This window comes from Trichechus manatus, unplaced genomic scaffold (genome assembly GCF_000243295.1).
Source record: "Trichechus manatus latirostris isolate Lorelei unplaced genomic scaffold, TriManLat1.0 scaffold00156, whole genome shotgun sequence".
NCBI classification, from domain to species: Eukaryota; Metazoa; Chordata; class Mammalia; order Sirenia; family Trichechidae; genus Trichechus; species Trichechus manatus.
Genome location: NW_004444092.1, coordinates 1421128 through 1440563, shown reverse-complemented (window position 1 = coordinate 1440563; position 19436 = coordinate 1421128). Strand labels below are relative to the sequence as shown.

The window sequence follows — 19436 nt, the reverse complement described above, 5'->3', positions numbered from 1 at the left end:
AATGCCTTTGCATAGTCAATAAAACACAGGTAAACATCTTTCTGGTATTCTCTGCTTTCAGGCAAGATCTATTTGACATCAGCAATGATATCCTTTATTCCACATCCTCTTCTGAATCTGGCTTGAATTTCTGGCAGTTCCCTGCTGATGTACTGCTGCAACCACTTTTGAATGATCTTCAGCAAAATTCTACTTGTGTTTGATATTAATGATATTGTTTGATAATTTCCACATTCTAGATCACCTTTCTTGGGAATGGGCACAAATATGGATCTTTTCTAGACAGTTGGCTACTGCTGGCCAGGTAGCTGTCTTCCAAATTTTTCTGCATCCTGTAGTGGCTTGTGTGTTGCTGTGATGCTAGAAGCTATGCCACCAGTATTTCAAATACTAGCAGGGTCACCCATGGTAGACAGGTTTCAGCAGAGCTTCCAGACTAAGACAGGCTAGGAAAAAGGACCTGGCAGTCTACTTGGGAAAATACTGGCCAGTGAAAACCTTATGAATAGCAGCAGACCACTGTTTGATATACTGCCATAAGACTAGCCCCTCAGGTTGGAAGGCACTGAAAATATGACTGGGGAAGAGCTATCTTCTCAAAGTATAGTAGACCTTAATGACATGGATGGAGTAAAGCTTTTGGGACCTTCATTTGCTGATGTGGCACAACTCACAATGAGAAGAAACAGCTGAAAACCTCCATTAATAACTGGAACATGGAATGTCTGTAAGTATGAATCAAGGAAAATTGGAAGTTGTCAAAAATGAAATGGAATGCTTGAAGATAGATATCCTAGGCATTAGTGAGCTGAAATGGACTGGTATTGGCTATTTTGAGTCAGACAATCCTATGGTCTACTATGTCAGCAATGGCAAATTGAAGAGGAATGATGTCACATTCACTGTCAAAAAACAGCACACACCAAATAGCACCTGTGAATTGAAGTACTTCTCTTCCCCTTACAGTATTACAATGGATCGAGTAACAATTTTAATGGGAGCTTTTTAAGAATAAGTTAACCAGCTTGTCCAATTTCTATAAAATAATATTAGGCAATGAGATGGTCAGATATCCAGGAAATACTTTGAGGGAATGCTGCCTCTCCATATCTACTTGCATCACTTACATTCATCTATGATTTTTTTCCTTTATATTGCTGTTTCCTATTCACTCTTGTGTCCCTCAGGGTTAGTCAATTGAACTTCACCTAACACCATGCATGCTAAATGGGCGGAACTTGACACATGTTTGGAGAATGAGTTACACCAAGTCAAGAATGGAAACTTCCAAAGCACCACAGCAGAGCACAAAGCAACCCCAGGATTATTTTGGAACAATGAAAAAGATGTAGGAAGCAGGCCAAATGCCATGGAATGTAGAGGCGCTGATTTGTGAGGAGCGCTGCCAGATTAAAGTATCCTGCAGAAGCACAGAGCTAATGTAGCTCGTTGTTTCCATCTGAGGTTTAATCATGTAAAGACAGGCAAGAAAAATACTTCAAGCCGCCACACTGGCCTTCTGAGCATACACGTGTGCACGTGCACACACTCGTGCACCCATCTTTCCAAAATCTGGCTGTACCACTAGGTTTACCATATAAGGGTAGTCACCATGATGCTTGTTTTTCCTTGCTATCCTCCCTAAAAACAAGCATAACCTTAGTATCCAGTATTTACTCCTTCAAGCTTATTTCCTGCTATTTCCCAGGCAGAAAGCTTGGCTGGCATAGCCAGTCATGCAACCATCCCTCCACCAAGTCATGCTGATGTTGAAAGGGGCACTAGGTCTGGAGTCGGTCAGGAAAGTGGGTCTATTCCCAGTTCCATCAGGCTCACTAATATGGCCACATGTAAATCATTAAACTCTGGGAGTCATCCTTACAATGTCTGTCTCACAGCTCTGTCTTAGAGCTATTACATTAAAAAAATAGAAGATGAAAGTGCTTTGAGTGTGAGTAGTTATTACTAGAGATTGCTCTTCATCTGGCTCATGAATTTTAATTTCAATAAAAATATGTGCAGTTTAGAATAAAGTGGTAAGTTATCCCAATTTAAATGAGACTTCTTGTCCCCCTATGAAGTTCTACCAAACCCAACCAAACCCGTTGCCATCAAGTTGATTCTAACTCACATGAAGTTCTAGAGGGGTAGAAATCTTGGGAAATGCCACACATAGACTCTACTATTCATTTGACTATCTAACACATATTCTCTCTTTCTCTCTCTCTCTGTCTCATCTTATATCTTCAACTAAACTGTAAAACTGAGAAGGGGGCTATTTTATATCTCTGCTCTATCTTCCCCAGCATCTTAAACACAACTGGAACACTCAATCTTGGCCACTAAAATGACTAAAGGAAGATCAAAGAAGGGAAAGTAAGACTCGGGTTGTCGCTGGCATATGGTCAGTTGCTCTGTCTTTGACAGGTGCGCTCTCTTTGCAAGCATAACTTTTCGCTTCAGAATCAAAGCAAAATGGCAAAAAAACACAAGTATTGCCATAGAGAAGGGAAACATCTAGACACTCATGCTGTGACGAATCTTAAAACATCTCCCTGGAAAAACCCAATTCTTCCCTAGCTCAACATTCCCATTAGCACAGCATTACTCTTCTAGTTACAGTTCTTCACTGGAGCATGGTCAGCCTGCCCCTGGGAACTTCTTTCCAAGGGGTTGGGAGAGGGGCCATTGATTCAAATAAAAACTCTGCCTTCAGAGACAGGGTACAAAATAAGATGTGGAAAGGACAAGGCAGGTCTTGCTGGCCTCATTCACAGGAAGAGGATGAGGAACAACCAATGGAAAGGCTGTAATGTGCTTTTGAAAACAAGTAATATTCTCAAAATGACAAGGAATTCTCAATTAGCAAATAGGCATATAAAAATGTTTCACTGAATAATTAAAAAAGGAACAAGATTTTTTACTGAAGCAGAGGAAGAAAAAAACAAAACAAAAGAGCTCCAATTGGAGTCACAAAACATAGTCTCTTTTAATTCAAGTTCCTTGTACAGCATAATCTATTATCAAAGATGAGGAAGGCCATTATATATTGATAGAAGAGACAATCCATTAAGAAAATGTTGTTGTGTGCTGTTGAGTCAATTCTGACTCATAGTAACCCTGTATGATATAGCAGAACTGCCCCAAAGGGTTTCCTAGGTTGTAATCTTTACAGGATCAGATTGCCAGGTTTTTTCTCTCGCAGAGCCGCTGGTGGGTTCGAACCACCAACATTTCAGCTAGCAGCCACGCACTTAACCACTGGGCCACCAGTGCTCCTTTAAGAAAATATAACAGCTATAAATATATATGCACCCAGCATCAATTCACCAAAATATATAAAGCAAATATTGACAGAACTGAAAGGAGCAACAGACAACTTTATAATAATAGTAGAAAACTTCAATACACCATTGTCTATTAATAGACAGAACTTCCAGAAAGAAGATCAGTAAGGAAATAGAGGACTTGAACTTACTATAAACAAATTAGATCTAATAGACATATATAGAACATTTCATTATTGAGATAAGACATACTGTAGCGAGGGAAGGTTGATAGAGTAAGTACTTCTTTGATTTGTGGTCCAATAAATGCTAAAGGCTTTCCGGACCTCTTTACTTAAAAAAAAAAAAAAAACAACAACTAGTATGTGGAGAAATACACATTTAGATCTAAAGGGACACAAAAAGATCACCCATTGGTTCTTACATCTAAAACATCCAAAACAAATCCACCACTCACTGCTTTAAAATCTACAGAAAGCGGAGAATGTTTTTCAGCTCCCTTAGGATGATTCCCACATTATCAATTAATTTCTTCTGGATTCTTTATCACTAAGTAGTACTGAAACACTTACTGATGAAGGTAAAAGACTACCGTATAGCCTTCAGTATAGATTACACCTAAACATGAAGAAAATAAAAATCCTCACAACTGGGCCTATAAACAACATCATAATAAACGGTGAAGAAATTAAAGTTTTCAAGGATTTCATTATACTCAGATCAACAATCAATGGCCATGGAAGCAGGAGGCAAGAAATCAAATGACATTGCATGGGGCAAATCTGTGGCAAAAGATCTCTTCAAGATTTTAAAAAGCAAAGATGTCACTATGATGACTAAGGTGAGCCTGATCCAAACCATGGTATTTTCAATTGCCTCATATGCATGTGAAAGCTGGACAATGAAAAAAGAAGATCAAAGAAGAGTTGATGTAGTCAACTTATGGTATTGGTGAAGAATACTGAATATCCCATGAACTTCCAGAAGAATGAACAAATCACTCTTGGAGGAAGTACAGCCAGATTGCTTCTTAGAAGTGAGGATGGTGAGGCTTCATCTCACTTAGTATGGACACATCATCAGGAGGGACCAACTGCTGGAGAAGGACATCATGCCTGGTAAAGTAGAGGATCAGCGAAAATGAGGGAGACCCTCAATTAAATGGATTGACACAGTGGCTGCAATAATGGGCTCAAACATAGCAATAATTGTGAGGATGGCACAGGACTGGGCAATGTTTTGTTCTGTTGTACAAAAAGTTGCTATGAGTCAGAGTTGACTTGATGGCACCCAAAAACAACAAAAACAGGGCTGTAACCTGGCCAAACTCTAGAACCAGAGGAGCTTCTGTTTCACAAGCAAAGGTGCTTGTGAAAAGAGGTATGGGCCACCACTGGAAGGATAAGGTCAGCAAAGTGATCGGGAATGTTGAAAATTGGGGATTAACAGATAAGCACTATAGATCCTTCAGTAGAGACACAGTGTGATGAAACCATCCGTGGGAGAACGTATTATTCAGGATCAGGGTATGTGTAAGAGGAAGAGATGGGGGAGGAAATGTGTATGGAAGTGGTAGGTGAGAGAAAGGGAGTCATCCCTGTTAGGAGGACTTTCATTTAGCTCCCAGGTGATGTAATGCAAGACTGTGGTGGCTGCAGTGAGAAGCAGGAGAAAAGGATCAATGCAAGAGGGCGTTTTCAAGAAAATCCCAGCAGGATATGATGCTGACTGCGTCAAGGGGATAAAGGAGAGGGATGAGTCAGGTTTTGAATTTGGAGTATTAGGAGAATGATGGAGTCATCAACAAAACCAGGTAAGTTGAAAAGAGGCTTGTCTGGGAGAAGAGTGGAAATGGAGACAGGGAAAGGTTGAGTTCAGCGTGAACAAGGGAGTGTGGACTGTGAAGAGACCTTAGCATTTCCTAGAAGTTCTCAATTGTCTTAAGTGAAAATGAAGACTTAAACAGAGAGATCTGGTGGTGAAATATTGAGACTGTGGTATTAAAGTTGTAACAGTTGATTAGGTTGCTTTCAGAGAATGTGAGGAGAATGAAGAATGAGGATTTGATAAAATAATCTATTAGGGAGATTTCAAGGAAAGCTGTTAGTCAGCTTGAGAAAGAAAAGGCACCAGTTAGTGAAAATAGAAAGGAGGAGAAGGAAATACGGCAGAAGGAGCAGAATGGTGAAATGCTGAGGAATTAATAATTTCTTCTTTATTTCTGGACTTTGGGTGTAGCTCACTGTGCTGTGGGTATTCATTCATGTGTCTGCCTCTCAGGCTGCCTGGAAGCCTATTCTGATTAGGGACCATGCATTTCTGCTGTATACTTTCAGTGCGTATCTGACACACCTTCCTGATGAAAATCCAGCTGCCTGAGAAGCCAAGTGTCAAGGGCACAGGTGGAAGGTGGGCTGCCTACATGATAACACTGCGCATTTTCCATGTGCTCAGTTACCTGGCGACAAGAAAGTAAACAGTAGTGGAGCTATCACTTCAGATATAAAAGTCCTGCTCAGGACTTCCTCTACCCTGACCTAATGTCCTCCCGCCTCGCTCCTTTACCAGCCTTTCTACCCTGCCCTCTGCTATTCTGGTCAAAGGAAAAGGAGCTCCCCTATCTCCTTAGATCTTTATTTAGTGATTTAATAGGAGTTACACAAGAACATCCCACTACAGATTTAGGCTGTGTCCCACCCAAAAAGGTAAATGGGAATTTTAGTACTAGCTGGCTCATAGAATTGTTTGTAGCCTAATAAAGTAACTCAAGCATATTTCTTGGCCTGGTGCCTAGTCCACGGTAAGCACTCAGTGTTAGCCATCACTTCCGTGGACACCAATGTCACTGCACACATTGCATGCCTAGTGCCTAGCACATTTCCTGGCACATAGTCGTTGCTCAAAAGTGGATGAATGGATTAAGCCCAATTATATACAGGATTTTGTGGCATCTTCAGTAGAAATCTTCATCCCCAACACAAGCCTCTCAATTACATGTCTAAGTGACTGTGAAATATATATACACAGTCTACAAACAGCCTTCTAACTACAGATTTCTCTTTTATAAAGAAAATTTATACTTTTATTTGTAGTCTGAAACAGGTATTTGGTGTTCTGACAAAATGAAATGTTGGGAAACTGGAATGGGGTAGAAGTAACGTTAGAAACTTTAAAATCCAACCTGACTCTCTACACACACACACACACACACACACACACCTGTGAACACAATAAATTAAGAAAGCAGGTCAAATTAAAAGCATTTGCTAAATATTTATTGAGATAAAGCACACTGCCATGTGTTAGGAGGGTGATACAGAAGGAATAAAGGCCTCAAGTCTTTAAGAACCTTCAGTACAGTGAATGGAAAGAAACATGTATTAGAACAATTACAAAACAGTACATTAGAACAAGTACAAAGCAGTATATAGAAAGTAATTTCGAGAAGTTCTGGGTTTAAGCCAAGCTTTTGGTGGTTCAAGTCCACCCATGGGCACCTCAGATGAAAGGCTTGGCGATCTACTTCTGAAAGATCACAGCTACTGAAAACCCTACAGAGCACCGTTCTACTCTGAAACATATGGGGTCGTCATGAGTTGGAATTAACTTGATGGCAACTGGTTTGGTTTTTTGGTTTTTAGAGGAGGTAGTGGCCATAAATTAACAAGGAGGAAGTAAAGGAAGAAACTCCCTGTTTGCGGTGTTGTGACCAAGAAGGGTCTGGAAGTAGAAGTCTACATGAAGGTAGGTAAGTATGGAAGGTGTTTTGTTGAGAATCAAAGACATGAAACTGATGGGATACAGAAAGAAAAGGAGTTGGAAGAACACTTGAATATAAGAATTTGGACTCAATACAGTTAACTGTTGAAAGCTGCTTTAAATTCTTGAATATAATGAAATAGTTTCATGAAGATTTAAGCCACTGTTACCAATATTGGTTGAGTTTTAGGCTGGTGAGTCTGGCCCCCTCTACTAAATGTCTGACCAACTACTACACTTTCATGGTTTGTCATTCTGTTCTTTCTTACTGTCAACTGTTACTTCTCAGGATATCTGCTTCCAGCTTTGGCTTCTACTTTTGTAACTGAAGTAATGATGTTCTGGACTAAAATAGTGTTTCTGTACATTACATTTGTTCTATTTTTATTATTGCTTCTTTCCACCAATGCAAAAAAGAAAAAAGAAATTTGATTCAGTCTACATGGTCAGGGGAGTATGGCGAATGAAATCATAGACTCTGGAGTTAGAGTGCTTGTGTCCCAGTTATGGGAAATTGGGGTAATATTTTTTAGAAATATATCAATGTTCTTTTCTGTTTGTGTGATCATGCAAATGATCTTCTCCACTGTCAGCGTGGGGTATGTGGGAGGCTATGGATTTGAATGCTGCTGGTGGTGGTGGTGGTATTGGTGGGATTACTGACCAGAGAGGGCAAGGGAGAAAGCCCCCTTCTGTCCCAGGGGGGAAAACACTGAGAGAACAGCCAAAGCCAGAAGGGTCTCTGCCCTACTACCTATTTGGGAGTTTGCATGAGGGTTGCCTCTCCAGCCTGTCTCTGCTCCAAACAGGGTCATCAAAGAGAGGCAGTGCAATTGGTGAAGGAGGGCTAAGCTTAGCTCCCCAGCATCTCTCTGGGCTATAGGGTGGGAGAAGAAGAAATCCAGAGGCTGTCACATGTTTTACAGAAGGAAGAAGAAAGTGGCTGAGGGTGCTGCCCCATGAGCTTGCCAGGTAGGGATACTGCTGAGGGATCAAAATGGCCCTGGAGTCAAGGCTTCAAGAAGTACCTCCAAGGCTGGGGGCCAAATTGGAACTGCAGGTAGTTTGAGATGCTGTGGGGCGGGGGGCGGGGCAGGGATTCCTCAAAGGAAGGTGGCTGAGACTACAGCATTGTTAGAGCTGAGAAGAGAGAGAAGGCATTACCACAGCCACAGCTTCAATCACACACCATGACACCCAAGAGCCTAACTAAATGATCACCTGTCCAAGGAGCCCATGAAAGCCCAGACTGGCCATGGTGCAGCAAAAACTAGCAAGGAACTGGGGGACAAAGAGTGGCTTTGGGGACATTTCCCCTGCCCACCTCTAGGATACAGTAAGCCCTATGCCCTCCAGGGGAGGACAAAAAACCAAAATCCATTGCCACTGAGTTGATTCCAACTCATAGTGACCCTACAGGACAGAGTAGAACTGTCCCATACAGTTTCCAAGGAGCAGCTGGTAGATTTAAACTGCCAAGTTTTTGGTTAGCAGCCGGAGCTCTTAACCACTGCACCACCAGAGTTCCAGGGGAGGAGAAGGTGGGTGAAATTCTGAAAAGAGTATCTGAAAAGGGTCTATCTAAGCCAGAGCTAATAAGTAGCTGAATTTTGAATAGACTCAACATTTAAACTGAAATGAGGAACTGTAGATGAACAAAACAAGAACCTGTGGTACACAAGTCTCTAGGCCCTCAGGCTTAAAGTAAATAAATATGATGTGTACCAGAAAGCATAGTAGTGCTTTATATAGTAGAATCCCTGGGGAATCAAGTGGTTTAATTTCAGTTTATTTTTTTAAAAAAAAATAAAAAACAGGAATGCTTCATACATTAGTCACTTGTCTTCTCGAACGCCTGTGTCTTAAATAGAGAAAAATTACCTTCTTTGAGGGCCCAGTAATCATTGCGAGCATCAGCATCTCCACAGTAGTGCTCTGGGACAGTGTGTCTCAGGTGTGGTCCATGGACATCAGCAATGGAATCACCTGGGAGCTCGTTAAAAATCAGATCCCTGGGCCCCACCCTAGGCCTCCTGAATCTGAGTCCCTAGGTGGGCCCTAGTATTCTAGAAGCCCAACTCACTTCTCAGAGATTCTTATGCTAACTCAGGCCAGAGGCCCTAACTCAGGGTTAGCTGAGTGTGTAGGAAGACGTGCTTTTCCAGAAATGTTCGCAGGTGGCCTGTTATCTTTTTGTGCCTATTTGCTCGAGGGCCTCTGTACTTTATTCTTACAAGTAAAAACCTCTCAAAAGTGTACTAGCTTTAAACCTATGGGCCAATTTTGCATAGGATCCTTGGCTGGGATGCTGGATTTTGTAATGCCTATTTTCCATCCACGAGCCTTCCACCTTCCACCCATGAGCCTTCTACCATCTTTCCAGGTTTGGGGCCCTGAGGATAAAGAGCACTGCTGTGGGATTCAGGCACCTGACCCCATCTAGACCCCATCTAGACCATCATTCCACCTCAAAGGGCACTTAAGGGACAAAGTGGAACAGGAACAGCACAAAATGTGGAACACAGAGAAGTGCCTAGATGTCCACAGGATGGAGAGACTAATGGACTGGCTTAGTGAGAAAGGAGAAAAAGTCCCAAATATTTCTTAAGGGTGTTTGTAAATGAGCCTTGTGTGGTCAGTGAAAATGAGCACAGAGGATGTGCAGTGTGTGGGAAGATGTGGCCAGTTCTTTAACACGAAGCTGTGTCTCCTCTACCACAGAAATATTTTCTCTCACAGGAACTGAGTACCATACATGAAACCACTTACTAAATTATGAGGAACCTGAGGCAGAAGTGGTGAAAAAACCAATGACGTTGGAGTTAGAGGACCTGGGTTTGAATCCTGGTTCATATGTGCTGCTGTGGACAAGTCAGTCAGACTCACGGGAACTTGGTGGCCTTAGCTGTAAAATGGTATGAAGAATGCATACTCTCACTGAACTGTTGTGAGGCTTTAAGAAGTAATGAATATTTAACAGCTTTGTAAACTGAAGAGCATTTTACAAATATTTAATCAGAAAGATTCTGTATTATGTACATATTTAAATATTGCTACATCTATCTATAAGGCAGAAGGCTATGAAAAACCCTAGGCTGGGAAAAAATTCAAGTATGTTAATTATCTTGCATAAACTATCATATTGTTCACTGTAGAGCTTAATTATCTGCTGTGCTTTTGTACTATGAAAAATATATATCTTTAAACAAAAAAAAGCAGTATTTTGACTTTTACAACATTCTAACATTTAACATTTTAACATTCTCTTAAAATATGTTGCCCTCATTTTCTAGATTGAATTATAAGTAAAAAAAGTTGATCAAATCATCATTTTATTTTCAAAGCACTTTTTCCTTACATCACTTTCTTAATGTCAACTCTACTTGCATGATTAGATGAAATTGGAGGAGAATGGAGATGTGTCAGGGACAGAAGGGGGACAAGTAGGTCCATAAGGAATCCAAGCGGGTTTGCCCCAAATCTAAAATATATTAAGGTTAGAAATGAGTCTAATTCTTGAAACCTAACCATTGTCTGGCTTCACATGACCACGTTTAGCTATTGCTTTTTATTTTAAAATGGAAGACATGTTAAAAAAAAAATTGAAGCTAATTTATTCAACAGAGAATTAAAATTAAAAGCAGACAGAGCCCTGGATAATAAGTACCAACATAAGCTTTAGCTGACATAGCTTCAATTTTCAAATCACTGGCTTCTCCTGGCAGTGCCTGGGGAAGGAGGGTGAGCAAGCACTCCATGCACAGCCTGGATGAGGAAGATATGGAAACCTTTAAAATTAAGCATGCTTTCAATTTCTTGTTTTAAAACACTTGATTTGTGGTGACCATGATAAAATACAAGGGAAACCTGAGTCCATTATGCATTCTCTGGAAACTTGGGGAGGAACTACACGTCCCTTTGCCTCCCACTCATATCTTATTTTAACATGTACACTTTATTAGATAGTAAAAGCCCAATCCAAAATGTGTGTATAAAAAGATATGTGGGTTAGAATCTTCGTGTATTTTAATCCCTTTTTAAATCTGAGCATTAGGATACCCTATGCAAGTATTAAAAAGTAAACTAGTAATAAACAAACACCACAAAGCCAAAGGGATGTTGTTTTATTTGTAGCAACTGATATTACTTCTCAAGAAATTTTAGTGACAAAATTAGGACTCATCAGCACATGACTACTCTTGGTATGGTCTGTAAAACCTGGAAGACTACCAAGAAAAAGGACTGATGAAATTGCTAGATTTAGAGAAAAGAGTTGAGAGAGATAACGTGGGGAAAGAATTTGTCTAAGCATATTAAACAGCATTAATGAGAATTAGGAAGTAAACAATGAACATAGAACAAATTATTAATAATGGTCAGCAGAAAGCCTCCAAGTTAAGGGACAAAATGTCAGCCTAAAGGAGGTTGAACTCATCACAACGGCCGTGGAAGCTAAAACCAAACCAAACCAAACTCTTTGCCGTTGAGCCGATTCTGACTCATGGAGACACTATAGGACAGAGTAGAGCTGCCCCGTAGGGCTTCCAAGGAGCAGGTGGTGGATTCCAACTGTCAACCTTTTGGTTAGCAGCCGAGCTCTTAAGTCAGGCTCTTAACCACTACACCACTAGGGGCCCAATCTCTCTGAAATAGCTGCCTTCCCTCTTCTTTGATTCTTTTGGGAAAAGAATTTCCATACATTGTCATTGGTGCAAAATACAGAACACTTCCTCTCTAGGATGCAATTGAGGATGCATGGGAAAAGTTATCTTTTCACTTTCTCACCTTTTTTCCCCTTCAGGATAAGCATAACTCCACTCGGTCCAGTTCTCCTAGAACAGTGAAGGCTTTTAAAAGAAAACATTCTCATCTTCTTTCCTAATTTTGGTCAGTTTCCCTCAGGCATTGTTTTTGATCCTTTTATCCCTCAGTGATTTAACCTCCTCACATGGCTCTCCCTGTCATGGCTTTCCACCATGACTTCATCCTCCAACCTCCTCCATCAGCTCCCCGAATGATACCACTTTTGGAACTCAGCTTCCCATTTTTGACCCTAAAGCCTTCCTTCTCTCTTTTTTCATTATTATTATTAAAAATTCCTAATTTTTGCCAATTTAAAAGAGTTTTCTGTCACTTTCCCCTTTATACCAAATCTTATCTTACTTTAATCTCATTAAGTCTCATTATTTTTAATACATGTACACGGCACAAAATTTAAAAGATACAAAAGGCATATGTTGGAACCTAAACTTCATTCTCATTTTTGCTCATCTCATATCATGTCAAAACAGTTTCCTGTCCTGGAGGCAACTGCTATAGCCAGGGTTTCCTATAACTTTTACCCCCTAATTTCTAACATGAAAACCTAAAAGGGAAAAAGATCCTAAATATAATGTATCTTACTCTACTAGCTTGTTTTCAGCTTCCTTGTCTATTTGAGAAATTGCTTCATTTATTTCATGATCTATAAACTTCTCACCTATAGATTATCAACTCCTCATATGTGGATAACTTTTCCAAGTCTCTTGTCTGTACCTCTCTCAAAACGCTAATATCCATGAACTTTTTTGCTTGTAAGAACTGCAGAGTCTACTTCTAGAGGCCCAGGAAAGACACTATTAAAAAGAACAAGCCAGAAAAAAGAACTCCATCTCTCAACCTGCTTATATAATTAATCTATCTTGATAAGTATTCCTTATTTCACAGCCTGCAGTCTCCAGAAGAACCACAGTAAGGAATCGGCATCTAAATGACAATGGTTGTCTCAGAATCACAGCTGGGGAGTGAATTTAAATAGACGGATGGACAGATGGGTGGTTGGATAGAAAGAGCCAATCAACTGTGAAGTGTTACCAAGCCCTAAAATCATATTTCATTTGATGGTAACAACGGAAGCCTGATTAATGCATGTGAGAATTTCATTTCAATGAGCTCTTAGGCCCTGCTTCTTTTCAGGGCTCCTCAAGCCCGTGTAAAATTGGCTAGATTAATATTTTAGGGTTTGGATATATGAGTTTCACTTATCTTGTTTAATGATTAAGTCGGATAACTGCTAAGAAACAATTTCTTCCCTTGGGATAATTTTATTATACCTGGAATTATCCTGAAAATTTTATGCTAGAAGGGTAGCACACATATTTTAAAGCCACTTTCTATTTGGGGTTTTATTTTTACCGAGAACTCATTAAGGTGGCACAGTGAAGGCCCTCTTTGAGAGAAGAGTTGAAAGTGGCCAAGAATGGTGCATGCTTTTAGTGAATAAAGTCACCACTGATGAGGGAATATACTGGACAACATGTGGGCCTCCACTTTCTAATTTCCCTGTTAAATTAGGATTTTATCAGTTCTCTGGAGGCTAATAAATCATCCAAACATTTTTTTTAAATAACAGAACTGTGAATGGAAAATACTAGTTATCTATTAATTCATTCTTTTGGTAGTTTAAACACTAAAGTATGGACGGACTTAGGACTTGGGATGCAAGGGGATTTTGAGTTTCATTGAGAGACAGGGAAACCTGTGAAGCCCCTGACAGTCTATGGCTCTATTACAGGGTCAACACTGCCTGGATAAGTCTTGTTAGAAAAGTTTTGTTGAGGGTTAACAAAAATAATTCAAACATCTAAAAAACTGCTATTCAAAACTTTTCAATATTCCATGATGACAAACACAGGCTTTTCCTAAAGCAACTGTAATTTATAGCTTTCTTTCTAAGGTCACCAGTTCGAACCCACCAGCTGCTCCATGAGAGAAAGACATGGCAGTCTGTTTCCCTAAACATAACAGACTTGGAAATCCTACAGGGCAGTTCTACTCTGTCCTATAAGCTTGCTATGAGTAGGAACTGACTCATCGGCAATGGGTTTGGTTTGGTTTACAGCCAATTTTGAAATCCAGTTTGATGTAAAAGTGACAACCTAGACAAGTATCAAACCATTGTTTTTTCTGTCACTAAAAAGTATGGTTGCAAAGAATACTCAATTTTTAAAAGATTCTTTTGGGCTCTAATAAAAACAACATACTCTATTGGTATTTGGGAAATAGCAGATATGCTGCTTCTATCTGAAATTAAATAAAATCCACATTCTATTTGCATATCTAAGTAAATCACCTTTTTAAACAACAACAACAACAAAAAAATAGCATAGCAGGATAGATCCCCAAAGCATAAAAATGTAAAATCAATAGTGCTGGGCTAACCCACCAGCATGCAATTATCTTCCTTTATACTGCAATCTGGAAGATGATAAAAATTGCAACTAATTTAGCATAAGAGAATAAGAGGACTATCTGGGAAAGATGATATTTGAGCTGTTAGTAAATCATACTACTTGAACACAGTAATTTTCCATCTAACCATAATCAAAGATGACACCTTCTTAAGAAGCTACCAAAAGGAGACACAGGCAGATGGAATAGTCTGTGGTTGGGGTGATTGTCACGTGTACCAGCCACACCTCTGACCCTGGAGCCACAGAGCACATGTGATAAACATGGATATACTGAATCTATCGAAGAGATTCTAGTTGCTGAGGCTCTGAGACGTTTGTGTTATGAGATGGGTCATTCTATGGCAGCAGTATGACATGGAACATGATGGCCTCAAGTGTTCAGCAGCCATTCAGTGAAATCTGTATGTTTTGCACGTTACCATCCATGAAATTTTAGAAACCAGGCTTTCATATGCTATCTAATACATATAAGTCTTAGAAAGAGAAGCCAGATAATCAGGCGAAAGGAAAACTATCTTAGGCCAGTTCAATTTGCATTAGAAAACTCACTTTTTGTCCAGAGTTCACTCTAACATTTGAGAGTTAAGCAAACATTTCCCTCAAACAATTAGAGAAATGCTATCTGCAAAGATCTGACACCTCTCAAGAAAGAACCCATCCTTTCTACTGCACTCCATAAAAAATAATCTATTTTAAGTGAAAACATTAGCTTTTATGTTATTGTAAAACATGTTTATTTTTAAAAATTATATTCATATTTCCTGTACTTCTGCAAATTACTGTTGTTATTCTTAGGCGCTGTTTAGTTGATTTTGACTCATAGTAACTCCATGTGACAGAGCAGAACTGTCCCACAGGGTTTCCTAGGCTGTAATCTTTATGGACCACCACATGTCTGTCAGTTTGTCATACTGTGGCGGCTAGTGTGTTGCTGTGATACTGGAAGCTCTGCCAATGGTATTTCAAATACCAGCAGGGTCACCCTGACAGGTTTCACAGGAGCTTCGAGACTAAGACAGATTAGGAAGAAGGACCTGGCAGTCTACTTCTGAAAAAATTGGCCAGTGAAAATCTTATGAATAGCAGTGGAACACTGTCTGATAACAGTGCTGGAAGATAAGCCCCTCAGGTCGGAAAGCACTCAAAATACCACTGAGGAAGAGCTGTCTCCCACAGTAGAGTTGATCTCAGTGATTTGGATGGAGTCAAGCTTTTGGGACCTTCATTTGCTGATGTGGCATGACTCAAAATAAGAAAAAACAGCCACAAACATCTATTAATAATTGGAACGTGGAATGTACAAAGTATTAATCTAAGAAAATTGGAAGTTGTCAAAAATGAAATGGAACACATAAACATCAATATCCTAGGCATCAGTGGCTGAAATGGACTAGTATCGGCCATTTTGAATAAGGCAATCATATGGTCTACTATGCCAGGGATGACAAATTGAAGAGAAATGGTATTGAGTTCATTGTCAAGAAGAACATTTCAAGATCTTTCCTGAAGTACAACACGTCAGTGATAGGATAATATCCATATGTCTACAAGGAAGACCAGTTAATATGACTATTATTCAAATTTACACACCAATCACTAAGGCCAAAGATGAAGAAACTGAAGATTTTTTACCAACTTCTGCAGTCTGAAACTGAACAAACATGCAATCAAGATGCATTGATAATTACTGGTGATTGGAATGCAAAAGTTGGAAACAAAGAGGAAGGATTGGTAGTTGGAAAATATGGCCTTAGTGATAGAAATGACGTTGGAGGTCACATGACAGAATTTCATTTAAGACCAATGACTTCTCGTTGCAAATACCTTTTTTCAACAACATAAAGGGCGACTATACACGTGGTCCTCGCCAGACAGAATACACGGGAATCAAATCGACTACATCTGTGGAAAGACATGATGGAAAAGCTCAATATCATCAGTCAGAACAAGGCCAGGAATGACTGTGGAACAGACCATCAATTGTTCACAAGCAAGTTCAAGTTGAAGTTGAAGAAAATTTGAACAAATCCACGAGAGCCAAAGTACAATCTTGAGTATATACCACCTGGATTTAGAGACCATCTAAAGCGTAGGTTTGACGTATTGAACACTAATGACCAAAGACTACACGAGTTGTTGAATGACATCAAGGACATCATACATGAAGAAAGCAAGAGGTCATTAAAGAGACAGGAAAGAAAGAAAACACCAAAATGGATGTCAGAAGAGACTCTGAAAATTGCTTTTGAATGTAGAGTAGCTAAAGTGAAAGGAAGACATGATGAAGTAAAAGAGTCAAACAGAAGATTTCAAAGGCAAGCTCGAGAAGACAAAGAATTATAATGAAGTATGCAAAGACCTGGAGATAGAAAACCAAAAGGGGAGAACAAGCTCAGCATTTCTCAAGCTGAAAGAATTTAAGAAAAAATTCAAGCCTTGAGTTGCAATATTCAAGAATTCTACAAGGAAAATACTGAATGACACATGAAGCATCAAAAGAAGATGGAAGGAATACACAGAGTCACTATACCAAAAAGAATTGGTCAACGTTCAACCATTTCAGGAGGTAGCATATGATCAAGAACAGATGGTACTGAAGGAAGAGGTTCAAGCTGCACTCAAGGCATTGGTGAAAAACAAGGCTCCAGGAATTGACAGAAAACCAACTGAGATGTTTCAACAAACAGATGCAGCACTGGAGGTGCTCACTCGTCTATGCCAAGAAATCTGGAAGATAGCTACCTGGTCAATCAATTGGAAGAGATCCGTATTTGTACCCATTCCAAAGAAAGGTGATCCAACAGAATGCAGAAATTATCAAACAACATCATTAATATCAGATGCAAGTAAAATTTTCCTGAAACTAGTTCAAAAGTGGTTGCAGCAGTACATTGACAGGGAACTGCCAGAAATTCAAGTCGGATTTAGAAGAGGATGTGAACAAGGGATATCACTGCTGATGTCAGATGGATCATGGCTGAAAGCAGAGAATACCAGAAAGATGTTTACCTGTGTTTTACTGACTATACAAAAGCATTCGAATATGTGGATCATAACAAATTATGGATAACATTGAGAAGAATGGAAATTCCAGAACATTTACCAGTGTTCATGAGGAATCTGTACACAGACCAAGAGGCAATCGTTCGAACAGAACAAGGAGATACTGTGGGGTTTAAAGTCAAGAAAGCTGTGTGTCAGGGTTGTATCCTTTCACACACTTATTCAATCTGAATGCTGAGCAAATAATCCGAGAAGCTGGACTACATGAAGAAGAACTTCGCATCAGGACTGGAGGAAGACTCATTAACAACCTGTGACACGCAGATGACACAACCTTGCTTGCTGGAAAAAAAGAGGACTTGAAGTATTTACTGATGAAGATCAAAGACCACAGCCTTCAGTATGGATTACACCTCAACATAAAGAAAACAAAAATCCTCACAACTGGACCAATAAGAAACATCATGATAAACGGAGAAAAGATTGAGTGTTAAGGATTTCATTCTCCTTGGCTCCACAATCAACGCCCATGGAAGCAGCAGTCGAGAAATCAAACAACGCATTGCACTGGGCAAATCTGCTGCAAAAAACCTCTTAGTGTTCAAAAACAAAGATGTCACTTTAAGGACTAAGGTGCGCCTGCCCCAAGCCATAGTGTTTTCAATCACCTCATATGCATGCAAAAGCTAGATAATAAATAAGGAGGACGGAAGAATTAATGTCTTTGAATTATGGTGTTGGCAAAGAATACTGAACATACCATGGACTGCCAGAGGAACGAACAAATCTCTCCTGGAAAAAGTACAGCTAGAATGCTCATTAGACGCAAGGAGACGACACATCGTCTTACATACTTTGGACATGTTATCAGGAGGGACCAGTCAGTCCCTGGAGAAGGACACTGTGTTTGATAGAGGGTCAGTGAAAAAGAGGAAGACTCTCAACAAGATGGATTGACACAGTGGCTGCAACAATGGGCTCAAGCATAACAATGACTGTGAGCATGACACAGGACTGGGCAGCGTTTCATTCTGTTGTACACAGGGTCACTATGAGACGGAACTGACTCAATGGCACCTAACAACAATAATCTTTACGGAAGCAAATCGCCAGGTTTTTCTCCCACGGGGCTGCTGGGTGAGTTCAAACCGTCAACCTTTCAGTTAGCAGCTAAGGGCTTAACTGTTTGAGCCACCAGGGCACCTTTATACAAATTAGGTAATGGAAATTATGAATTAAGATGTATATGTGATCTCTCCTAGGATGTTAAGACAAAATGATCTTTGCTTGTATAGTCTGAGTCTCACTTTTATTCATGGCAGGATTAAATTTTATTCACCGATACAGATTTATAAAATGCATATTATGTGTGTTTAGAATGGGGTTCAGAGCGTAAACATTTTCAAACAATAGTGCTGGGCTCCAAGTTTCCTTCAAGGAAACTACAAGTTTGTTTATTTACTTAATGAAATACCTACTATGTGCAGCTGAAGATGTAAAAGTGCCATGGGAGCACTGAAAAGCGGTAATGGCCAGCAAAGGCTCTGAGGCTGAGTGGCCTTCAGTGATGTGTTAGAGCTCTACAGGCACAGAAGAAGGGAGAGGGGAATTTCAGGTGGGATAGGCAGGGCTTGTGAAGGGCAGGGTATGCAACAGTGAGGTACAGAGCATCTTTCAAAGTGTCCAGCATACACAGAAAATAACAAATGTTGGAGAGGCTGCGAGGAGATTGGACCTCTTATGCACTGCTGGTGGGAATGTAAAATGGTACAACCATTTTGGAAAATGATACGGCGCTGCCTTAGAAAGCTAGAAACAGAAATACCATATGATCCAGCAATCCCACTCCTAGGAATATATGCTAGAGAAATAAGAGCCATCACACGAATAGACATATGCACACCCATGTTTACTGCAGCACTGCTTACAATATCAAAGAGATGGAAACAACCTAGAAGCCCATCAACAGATGAATGAATAAACAAACTATGGCACATACACACAATGAAGTACTACGCAATGATAAAGAACAATGATGAATCTGCGAAGCATCTCACAATGTGGATGAATCTGGAGGGCATTATGCTGAGTGAAATAAGTCAATCACAAAAGGATAAATATTGTATGAGACCACTACTATAAAAACTCATGAAAA

The 19436-nt window shown here is 39.9% G+C and overlaps 1 protein-coding gene across 10 annotated transcripts in view; it reads right to left on the bottom strand.

The window, feature by feature from the left end:
• ICA1 (islet cell autoantigen 1) overlaps positions 1–19436 on the bottom strand; it is a 146845-nt gene that overhangs the window by 70961 nt on the left and 56448 nt on the right. Inside the window, exon 7 of one of the 10 annotated variants that reach the window (XM_023740488.1) lies at positions 11813–11878. The exons of the other annotated variants lie outside the window; for them this stretch is intronic. Coding sequence (XP_023596256.1) covers positions 11828–11878 — 51 coding nt within the window. The 3' untranslated portion in view covers positions 11813–11827. Of the gene's footprint in view, positions 1–11812; positions 11879–19436 lie in introns of those variants that run through there. 10 annotated transcript variants of the gene reach the window in all.